The 12,137-nt window shown below is 41.5% G+C and overlaps 1 protein-coding gene across 8 annotated transcripts in view; it reads left to right on the top strand.

Annotated features, from left to right (window-relative positions):
* The window catches only part of CADPS (calcium dependent secretion activator), a 357,825-nt gene that overhangs the window by 60,336 nt on the left and 285,352 nt on the right, over positions 1–12,137 (top strand). For all 8 annotated transcript variants that reach the window (XM_081183972.1, XM_081183969.1, XM_081183968.1 and 5 more), the window contains exon 2: positions 11,097–11,210. In XM_081183972.1, the coding sequence (XP_081040098.1) occupies positions 11,097–11,210 (114 nt within the window). The remainder of the gene's footprint in view (positions 1–11,096; positions 11,211–12,137) is intronic.

The raw sequence follows: 12,137 nt of genomic DNA, 5'->3' as shown, positions 1-12,137 counted from the left end.
AGTGTTTCCCCCTTCAGTCTGTAAATCTCTCCTTAAAGCCAGCCTTTTCTACCTGGGTTCCTTTCCTCTACTGCAAATATCATGTGCGTCAGAACTCCTTTGGCTCAGAAATTTCAACAAGCACTAATAAATCTGTAATATGGTCTTGTATAAATGAATATTAATATTGTCTACCAAGAGGATTTTTTTAACCTTTTACAATGAAGCAAGGAGGGGGAAGCAAGCTAGCGGCACAAACTAATTTAAAAATAAATAAAAAATGAGCATTTTTGAAATGACTATTCCTGGCTACTGGAAAACAGGATTCTCTATTTTCCAATCCAGTTTTCCAGCCTTCACTCATTGGGATAATGAATCTACCACTTCACTTCCATCACCGGCTATCATTTGGAGTCTTAAGCTATTACCACACTGCCAGTTATTTTTGGTGCTTTAAAATGTGCTTTAAAAAGCATTTATTCCCTTTCATGCCTTAATATTTTATTATGATTATATATTTATTTATACTCTGCCTTTTTCCCTGATGGGGCAGCTTATGGGTAAAAATGATAATTACTTAAAACATGGGGTGGGGGTGGGAAATGATAATTAAAACAACAACTGCAACTTTAACCAGCACCACATTGGGAATTATAACATGCAGCCCCCAACAGATATTACCTGAGCAGTCTAAAGGAAGTATGGTGGAGCAGTCAGCTTTCAGTGGAAATGAGCAAGAGTCATATTGACATAAAGTGGGAATAATGGAAAGTTGATGGCACTAGACTGCAGGCCACTGGTCCTTTGGCAGGGCCAGGTATGGGGATAGTTATTTGGGCCAGACAATCCCCAAGGTTAATTTTACATGGCATTCTTCATAAAACCAAGGTAATTCTAATGACAAGGAGAGTAATGCCACGCCAAATAGCTGACAGCAGAAATCAGGGAAATAATTCTTGTTAATGTGAATGTTGCCCTCCAAGCAATGCAAAGATCAGAGACTTGAGACAACGCGAAAGCAAGTGGCTCCATACAGAGCAGTGGCAATTAAAATATAAAGCCCAATTGCATACTGTCACCTATACACCTTGAACCATGTTCTTAGGTTACTTTAGCAGTGTGACCCCTCCACACTTCCCAATCAGTTATGGCCCTGGGTTGATGACTTATACCAGAAGTGAGGATCCTGTGACCCTCAAAATGCTGCAAGATTTCAACTCCTACCATCCTGAATCCTGAATAACATTGACCGTACTGGCTGGATCTGATGAACGTTGAAGTCCAACCATTTCTGGAGGGCTATGGGTCTACAACCCTGGCTTATCCCCTCCCGCTGCCTTGGGAACCTTTGACTTTCCCCTCGACTTTCCATTTGCACTAGCAAATTGTTTTTAAAAGTGCTATTCTAGACAGCCACCAGCAGTTGCCTAATGGTAAGACCAGCTGCTGTTTTAGTCACCTGCTTATAGCAACAGACAGCATGGCTTGGATTTCCCTAAGTGTAACTATGATAATACAATCTTTTACAAGTAATCCTTTTGTAATCTTGGAGCAATGAAGAATAAATAACAGTGTTTTAAAAGACAAAATGCCTGAGTGAACACACAGCAAATCGTTTCACAAATGGCTTCGCATGGGATTTGATGGAACTGTAGGTTGGAATCAATACACAGAACATTCTACTAACAATCTGAAGTGACATCCCAGTATCTTTAGAAATGCCATTTGCATTGTTCGTTTTAAGTCTGCCCACCCCCAAGTTAGTCTGTTTTTTCTTATCCCTCCTTTTTTCCCCCTCCCCCTTTTTCCTGACTTTATTCCACCTCCTCTTCAGCCATTGCTTAAGAACTGCCCATAAAGAAGGTCGTTCTGGCCTTTACCTTTTTGACTCTGTTGGACAAAAGCCAAATGTTATTGATCACATTTTCTAGGGAAAAGGCTAATAACTGCTACACCAGGGGGAGCAGCAGGCTAAAGTAATGATAGTGTGTGATCGCTGCGAGAAAGCTTCCAAAATATGGGATTAATTTGCTTGTTTGGATTGCAAATTATGACTAATTGTTGGCCAATGAGCCAAGGCATGATGAATTTGCACAATATCTCAGACTCCTGGATACATTGCTTGACTAAATAACCGGCTGTTTTTCCTTTTGTCAGACCCGGGGTTATTCCTCGATAGGATGAGGTCAGGAAATGAAAGAATCAGTGAAAAGAAATTCAGATTGGGAAGGAATGAACCATATACAGGAATAGGGCAGACACACAAAAATGACATATGATAATTAATATTTTTATTATTTGTATCCTACCCATCTCACTGGGTTGCCCCAGCCACTCTGGGTGGCTTCCAACAAATATAAAAGCATAATAAAACATTTAAAACTTCCCTATACAGAGCAGCCTTCAGATTTCTTCTAAAAGTTGTATAGTTATTTATCTCCTTGACATCTGATGGGAGAGCATTCCATATGGTGGGCACCACTACCAAGAAGGCCCTCTGCCTGCTTCCCTATACCTTTACTTCTCACAGTGAGGGAACCACCAGAAGGCCTTCGGAGCTGGATCTCAGTGTCCATGCTGGACACTCCATCTGAAGAGGAAGCAGAGAACATAATGGTTGCAAGGGCAAGGGCATCTCTAGTTTGGGCTTGGGGCCTTCAGCTGCCAGTCATAGACAATGGAGAGTGGAATGTGAGGCTTTCAAAAACATCTCCCAAGTCTATTAAGCAATCACGTAAGACTCACACAGTATTGCAGGCTGAAGCAGGACAAGATTGAGCACAAGTGAGAGCCAAGATTGTGGTGGCAGCAGTCCCTGGACACTGGCAACTGCCCAATCCCACCCACTGCTGGCACAACCCTGAGACCATTTTCAAGGGGTCTTTCTTTCTGCATGAGAAAAGTACATAATTCTCGGCTAGCCCTGACCTTCTTGAGAAATGCCAGCCCATAGCCATGCAACCAACAGACTGATGTAATGAATGAAAGAAAGAGAAAAAATGTTGAAATAGTGATATTGAATATTTATTTGACAGGCTATTAGGAGTTCTAGAACTCATGTCTGACATTTCCATTATAGAACTTTTGTTTAGAAAATATCAGTGCTAGGCCACCTACAAAAATGAGATAAGGAAAGTATTTTTAAAAAATTGTGAGTAGATTTTCATTTGTATGAGTAACTCCTAATTCCACACTTAAGCTTCCGTGCTAAAATGGTTATAAGGGAGTCAACCCCACTGAATGCATTTGGATTTACTTTTGAGTAAAAACATACTGGATTGTGCTGTGAAGATCAATCATTCAATTTTAGTTGAATATAGAGATGCACTAGAGTTCAATAAGAATTAGCTACCGACTTTTGCTGATGGCACATTTGTGGACAAATCAAATACCCCATCCTCAAAATGAATTGTTCACACACACACACACACACCATAAATCCATTAGTTTTTTTATAGAATTGCATTTGCAGTTGGGCATAGGAAGACAAATTGAGCATGCCAAGGCCTGCTTTCCCTCAAAACACAGGTTGTAGCTGCCAGCAAAAGAAGTTCAAAGCTCTGAGTGTCCTCTCTGGTAATGGACGTGAAATTTGTCTAGAAGGGAAAAACTTGAGTAGATCAAAACAAGTTGCCAAGCAGCTCTCATAAAGACTCATTGACACTTGCCAAGTTGAAATAGAAAGACGCAAATACTGGGAGATACTGAGAAATCGTGAGGAGGGATATCTGATAATCCTTTCTTCCTGACACAGTTAGTTCATGATGTATTGCCAGCACTTCAGTGCTGCTACTATTCTGAGACACAGAGTTCAAGTAGTTGGTGTTACCGTCTTATCCTTGGCTGTTGAAAGAGGCCCTGATCTTGGAAAGGGGTTATCATATGCTGACAACACCAAACTGTAAATCTGCTAAAGGAGCTATGTCACACTAAAGTCATCCAAGGAAGGCTACCTAGTAGGACTGCCAACTTTTTCTCTTTCTCCTTGCAAGACTCGGGTGAATTTAACATTGGTATGAAAAGCAGAATCTCCTCGGGCAAAACTTTCCTCAACTCCATAGCAAAGAAAAGTCCTGGTTTTCTACTTCATACACAGATCATTGAAACATAGGAGCCCTGCTTACAGAGGGGCAGATTGCTGCCTTCTTCTCCATTGCTTCCTGGTCTCCGTTATCTCAGTTTAGCATGTTGTCCACTGGTTTCACCACTATGACATTGTCATTTCTCTACGTGAAGCTATCAGGTCAGGGCTGAGGAAGCTGTGGCCCTCCACATATTGTTGGACTCCAACTCCCATCAAACAACATGGCCAGTGGTTGGGGGATGACAGGGGTTGTAGTCCAACAACATCTGGAAGGTCATAGATTTCCCATTCCTGTATTAGGTGAAGAAAGACCCTGGGGGTCAAGGGCCATGGAGGACATGAAACAAAAGGAGCTGGAAATTTAAATGCACATAGGGCATGTCTATGTGTCTACTCTCCTCCCCATGTGATTAGAATTGCACAAAGAGCAGGAATGCATTTGTTGGCCCCATGTTACTGTGGATTGGTTCCATTGCCCTCCACATTTTGAAGGGTTAATTTCTGTTCCACTAGTATGTTGTTTAGTCGTTTAGTCATGTCCGACTCTTCATGACCCCATGGACCAGAGCACGCCAGGCACTCCTGTCTTCCACTGCCTCCCGCAGTTTGGTCAAACTCATGCTGGTAGCTTCGAGAACACTATCCAACCATCTCGCCCTCTGTCGTCCCCTTCTCCTTCTCCTTGTGCCCTCCATCTTTCCCAACATCAGGGTCTTTTCCAGAAAGTCTTCTCTTCTCATGAGGTGGCCAAAGTATTGGAGTCTCAGTTCTACTTGTATAGGCTCCCTTTATTGATTTAGAATCCCAATGGCACATCTGGAAAAGGTTCCCCACTGCAGAAGCCACCCATCCAGTGTGTAGTAGGGGTGAAAGAGTCAAGCAACAGGAATTGGATGCAAGTGGTATGGCCCCATTCCCCACTCACCCACTGAGCTTAGACTATGTAGGGGGGGGTGTCCAGTGAAGAAATGGAGACTTATTTCCCCAGAGATTTTATTCAATCGGGAATATGACCCGAACTTGCCTTGCATCTTAGGCAGCAGGCTATAACTCTCCCCCTTCTCCCCTTGTTAGAATTTCATTTGTTGGTTTGAGGTAAAATCTATACATCGATCAAGCAGTCCTTGCAAAGAGGCATGCACACACTCAACAACAAATAATAGATTATTGGAAGGGCAGCTGCATACACAGCTAGACAACAAGTGGTAATTATTTTTATGATTCATTAAGGTTATCGACTGACGTAAAGAGGAGAATGGATGTGCTTGTTATACACTTATGAAGAAATTGGGTGTCAGTTTGATCTCTAGCAGCTGAGATTATCTTAGGCTCCTTAAGTAATTATGGAGCTGTGGTGATCATGGTGATTGTTTCTAATCACTGGTGTGCATGCATTCTCTACTCCCATGGGAAGTTTAGTCACTGGTGCCTTTTTCTTGCTTTCCCTACTGCGTGTACAGCCGGCTGCTTTCTACACACCCTTTTTGCTCTCCATTCAAACAAGCAAGAGGCAATACCAGAGTTCACAGAGTTCATAGTCAGGCCAGGCAAAAACACTTGGGGTGCAAAGCAAGGTCAGTGAGAGGCAGGGATGTAAGAAGGCAGCAATTTCAATTCTGACTTGTGTTTGTCACAATCTGCGCTGTTTCTGTTCTGCAGCACTTCAGTTGTTGCCAAATAGTATGTTAGGTGATTTATGTAACTATTTATGTTACATTCATTTCAATGTCAAGAAAACATTGCAAAAAAGTATCATTTGCAGACTTAGAACCACAAGAACAATAAGACCAAATACCAATTGTATTCACTTGACTGATATTCATTCCTGGTCCTTGATGCACATGCAAACTGCAGGAATTTCCACTTCCTTCTCCATATTCTCCAAATTCCCTAGTGAGAACTGTGGCCTGATAGAGAGACCTGGAGGGCTGCATTTAGTCTCTGGGCCTACGGTTCCCAACTCCTGCATTAGGATGTTGGACTTTGCTTTGTACTCTTCAGTGGCCATCTGGCCACCTACAAACCAATGACTCTTCTAACATATATTATCCAAAGATTTATAAAAAGAGCTTCCTGCATTGCTGGTTTTTGGTTTGTTTGTTTTTTGGGGGGTTTTTTTGAAAATTAGTTCCACTTTTTCTGCTGTGCTAAATTTGTTCCTGCCAAAATTGATATTTTATTTTGATTGAACCAAATTAAACTGAATATAGTGAGTTGCCCATGAGAGAAAAGTATCCTCATGATGGTGTTTGCTTTCATAACTTGTAGCCACCATTCGGTAATGCTGTTAGGGTGTCATAACACAAAAATAAATAAAAATAAATCCATATCAAATTACATCTACATAAAAAAGAACAACAGCATAAACTCGGCAGAGTGGTTGAACCATCATTCACCAGTTAGGAGCACCAGGAACTGCCCCTAGCCTGACTCAAACCTTTGTTCCATCTAGCTCAATGTTTTCAATGTTTCAGTGGAAGCCACTCTCCATGGTTTCAGGCAGGAGTCTCTCCCAACCCTACATGGAGATACTGGGGACTTGAACCCGGGACTTTCTACATACACAAGAGATGCTCTGCCACTGAGCTATGGTCCTTCCCACAAAGTGCTGGAATGTCTGGAAAAATGAAAATGCCTTTAAGCAGGCACCGGGATGACAGTTTTAGCACTAGGCAAGCTTCCCTGGAGATGATGTTCCATGTGTGGCACCCACAAATGAGCAGGTCCTTTGTCCAGTCTCCATCACCCACTTAAGTTTAGGTATGGAGGGGGGAATCTGGAGGAGACACTCAGATGGTGAGCATAAAGTACAGGTTGGTTCATATGGTGGAAGGCTTTATAGGTAAGCACCAGCACTTTGAATTGTCCCCAGAGCAGACCAGTAGCCGGTGTTTCTGTTTCTAATTGACCATTCTAATTGACTCTGACATTTATTGTACACCCACCAATCAATCACCTTTGGCTTGGAACACATAACTTGTGTCCAGGCTTTCTCTTCGGATGTAAAGGCTACCATGAAAAGAGATGCTTGTTAACTTGCCCTACTTATTCCTGAATTTGCTGCTTCTGCAAAGTAATAAAATATTTACACCACCCTCAGCATGAAACTGTGTACCTATTAGTTCGGTCTTCACTGCTTATTAAGTACCCAGTAGACATCAGTAAACAATGGGGATCTGTTATTGTCAACATTAGCCTGCCTGAAATCATACACGTGCCACAAATTCTAGGCAATTCTAGGCAAAGACTGGTAATGTAGTCAGAGACTGTTAAAGCCGTTCAAACTTATTGTTGTTCCAGTTAAATGACTAAAGCTCAAAGGGCTGCTTTTCTCAATTTTGTGAATGTGGGAGTGGAAGCAGGTTTTGGATATGTGTGTAGATCGAAATATACTCTTGCCCACCCAAAGGTGTGTGGTCTGTTTACATTTTGGAATGCATGCGCCTTTAGATATGAGCATCCCCAATGTTTGAAACTGAAGTGTGATCATTTGCCCCCAAAATTGTACATTTGCTGCATTTATGTTCTGCTGAAAGGGCTTGGGATAAGGAATAATGGGAGTTTCTTCTCTCTCCATGAGCAATAAGAGTCTTTGTGAGTTGTGGTCCATGCCTCTTAAAGCACTGAACTCTACTTTGTTTGCTCATTTAAATGTTCAGCCCACCCATCCTATGGCTCATTCTTGCTTGTTTGCTTTGCAAAAGAGGCTGGATTCTGCAAGTGGAATCTGTTGTTCCAAATATGAACATTATTCTGCCTGCATTATTTAACCTGGAATTAGTTTTCTTGACACATAATTTAATTACTATATATGCATTCCTGGTGGCAAAATAGTGCAGCTTATAAGAACCAATAAAATGCAAATACTATATTATACTGTTAAATCTACAATTGTGATTTTTTCATGTCTTTGCTGGCATATTTTTTGTGATCAGTAACTCTACTGAACTTGTACAGTGCCACATGGGCACCATTGAATGCTAGACTTGACCCAGAGTCCTGTAAAAAGAACTGCAGAGAGAGGACATTGATGTATAGCATTGATTTCATCCACATTTTTTCAGCGATGGAGGTATTCCATTGCCTTGCTTTGATGCAATTTGTAAACACATTATTGAAGGTAACTAAGTGAGAAATGTGCTGCCATGGGCCTCTCAAAATCTGAGTTGAATATACTTTGCAGGAGTGATGATCTCAGAGAACAAGTTTATGTATATACCCTCGCAGTCAGCTGTTGTGCAGCAACGTACCCAGATGCAAATCGAATTGAAGCTTAGAGAAGATATTTACAACCCTGGATCCTTAAATTTAGAACATATGACTGTAACACAATCTCAGTTTGCTTTTATTGTGTGTACAGTCTCTGATTCCTTACATCTTTGGAAAGTGGGTGTATTTGAAGGTGCTAGATTCTGCCCTCAACAATTTTATCGCCAAATTCACTCGTGTTCTGTTCGCAGGCTTCCCATTGACATCTGGTTGACAGCTGTGAAAACAGGTAGCTGGACTAGACAGCCACTGGCTTGATCCAGCACATTCTTCTTAAGTTCTTGTACAAGCTGATGTAAGGAGAGAGCCAGTTCTATGGTTCTTTCCTACCTGACCACCAACCAACCAGGAGTAGCAATATGGGCAAGCGACTCCCGCGTGGCTGGTTGTGTTTGTACTGGAGTGGGTTTCAAAAGGATGCAGAAGGTGTAGCAACCTATGTGCCCTCTAGCTGTAGTAAAAAAAATATGTTAGGCATAAAATCCATCAAGTGCATGTGCTAGAAACAACCTTATTCTCTATATCCAGCTGGACCATAGTAAAAATACAATATTTGTCCCATGAGCTGATCTTCCAAGGGAGCAATCACATGCCTGAACTTCAGAGCTGACTTGTTGGCTGTTCTGCTCATCTAGGAATCTTCTCTGGTCCCATTCGCACATGCTTTTGGCAGCGACAAAGCCACTTTTCCATGTTGCAATTCCAGTGCAGTTATCTGGAAGGAAAGACCCATGCAATTGACTTCACTCATGCCAGGCATTTGGCTGTTTTAAGAATAGCAGGAGTTGTGTGGCTGATGATGTGAACTGGCACCCTGAAAGATTTGTCTTATGGGCCATCACATAGGAGGTCAGAACCTGATTCCTGCCCATTCAGAACCTGTTCCATAGAGCAAGACTGGCAGGCTCACAACATGGGTGGAATCTACACACATAATTTTTTTATTTTAAAAAATGCTGTGAAAATACTCTTAAAAACATTTTGAAAAATGCATTGAATTTTGCATAGCTCACTGTTGTCATCTAGTGTCACATTTGTACATTGCATTGCACTTCACAGTACATTTAAAACGTTTTATTTGCAGCTGTATAGCTGAGTTGATGTTCAGATTAGTTATTTAGGAACCAAGGGAATCCATCTGAGAATGGGAGCAAAAGAAAGGACCTCTTAACTGGCACTAGGCTACATAAAAGCAGAAACAGATAGAAGACACCTGCAGGACTAAAGTGCACAACTTTGGCAAAGGTGTAACCCTTGCCCAGAATATTTTTCTGTAGGCAGTAGGATCACATTACCCAATCAGAGGAGCCGTGATTGAAAGCATTCAAACATGGGTACACACATGGTAAAAATCACGAAATGTGTGTTTGATTTCCTTCTCTCTCTTTTTACCCATATGATTGAATGCAAATATATACCCTTGTTTATGTAGACTTGTAACAGACAGGGAGCTGTTGCCAGTCAGCTGTTACTGCGGCACTGCAAAAGCTAAATGGAATATTAAAGCAATTTAATTTCCTCCTAGGAATTGACTTCTGCTCTCAGCAGCCATGGTTGCTGTTGAAACAGGGGGTGGGGGAGATCAATAAGCGCCTGCTGTTCTGCAATCTATAAAATAATCACATTAAGGTTTACTAGAGACACATACAGGATGCAAGGGTGCATTGCTGGTTTACTCCAGTACAGCTAAAATTGTATATTCTTTCAGTAAACAAACAATGCTACAGATTGTAAAATTCCAAGCTTTATTTCTCATAGTAAAGTACTTAATGCATGTGCAAAAAGTCTCCAGAAATGTCAGCCAACATCATTCATTTTCAAAACAGTCTAACCAAACTCCTATTAAAATGGAGCCACAAAGAAAAAAATTATTTGTTGTCATTGGGAAATGTTGGGTCCCCCCCCCTAAAAAAAAAATGGTTGTTCTGGAACATAAAACTGCACAGGGATGTTTTAAATAAAATGATACAAATTAAAATGTTGTTTGCATGCCAATTAACCACAAAGCATTTCCAGGCATAACAGCATATATTGCATTGTGTTTTGTAGTTTTACTCTCATAATTTTTAAGCTCCGCCGTGGTTCCTTGTTCATTTCCCCACTCCCTGTCTCTCCACACAACACCTCCCCGTCATCTTGCCATCACCTTAAGACAAACATAAGGGCATAAATAGAGGCCTGTGGGATCAAGATAAGTGTGGATCAGGTGGCTTTGACTCAATCAACTTTCTTCCCCATCCATATCCCTCTCTCATGATGTTAGTATCCATGGCCATCCAATGAAGGGGAAGATGGAAAGATTCATACAAGAGAAAGTTCTTTTTCACACAGCTCATAGTTCAGCTATATAATTCTCTCCCACAATATGTATTGATGGCCACCAACTTGGGTGGATTTAAAAGAAGGTTGGTCGACTTCATCAGAGGATAAGACTATAAATGAATAGTAGTCACAATGGCCATGTTATACTTCCATTGTTGGAGAAGGCTGAATTTCCCATGTTCAGTGGGGTAGGACTTCACAGCCATTCATAGTCTCTTTATTCTTTCCTAATTGTTAGGGGAAGCAGTACAAATTACACAGTACAATATACACAAATGTGGTTTATTTGCATACTTTTCCATATAACAGAATTCAATTTGTCTCCTTTTGTAAATAACAATAATAATAATAACTGATGATGTGTTTAAGCTACTCTACCTCTTTGCTGATCTTAATGACATTTCTATATAAGTAACATTTTGCATTTTAATTGGTTTTTCAGATAAGTAAACAGCAGCTCCAAACCGTCAAGGATCGCTTCCAAGCCTTCCTCAATGGAGAAACTCAGATTGTAGCAGATGAAGCTTTCATGAATGCCGTCCAGAGCTATTATGAGGTAATAACACTAGAGTGGCAATTCCAGTTCTCAGGTTCTAAAGGGGGAGAAGCTGTCCCCATGTGCACAGAACGGACCAATCCGAGGCTGGGATGGAGGAATCTGTCCGTTTCCATTTCATTCAGTTTTTTTTCCTTTTTCCAGTCCTAAATTTAGGTTGCCATACTTTCACATTGGTTTGCTGTCTGTCTGTCTGTCTGTGTGTGTGTGTGTGTGTGTGTGTGTGGAGCAGCCTCCCCACTACGTCACCCTCCAACTCACAGAGTGCCCTATTTCCGCAATGCGATTAACATTGTGAGAAGGGACAAACAACTCAATAGGGCTTCTCGTCATATGACCTGCTCTCTCAGGAACTACAAGTCCCAGAGTTCTTTCTTCCTGCTTGTATTTCTTTTGCACAGGTGGGAAGAGCAGTTAGGGTGTGGCAGCAGGTGAACAGCAGGATGAAGGAACAGGCATCCTCATAATTGGTACACATACAGCACATCCCAGAGACAGAAGGAGCCTGTGCTGCTGCCATGATATAGGCCCAGGGACACAGGTGTGAAGATAGGTCTCTGGCCTCCAGAGTGCATAGAACAATTTAATCTCCAGCAACAGGAATTATTCATAGTTGCACACAAGTAAAGAGACAGAATTTGTTGAAACATTTTCCAATAAATGTTGATCTAATATTAAAACTAAAACAACTTTGTGTTTTTAATCCCGCTTTGAAGCAGACAGTTGACTCGTCCAGCATTCCCAACCTGGTACCTACCGGAATATTTTGGAGTAGAGCCCCCATCACCCATTCTGGATGGGGCTGATGCAAGAAGTAGTCCAAAACCTCTGGTGGGCACTGGGTTGGAGAAGGCAAACTGTGGGTCCAAACATGTCCCTAAACTATATATTTCCACAAATTGTTTTCTACAAGTACAGTGGTACCTC

Source organism: Podarcis bocagei (genome assembly GCF_964188305.1).
Source record: "Podarcis bocagei genome assembly, chromosome: 2".
Classification (NCBI taxonomy): domain Eukaryota; kingdom Metazoa; phylum Chordata; class Lepidosauria; order Squamata; family Lacertidae; genus Podarcis; species Podarcis bocagei.
Note: the sequence above shows the minus strand (reverse complement) of the source record. Positions and strands in the feature narration are given on the sequence as shown.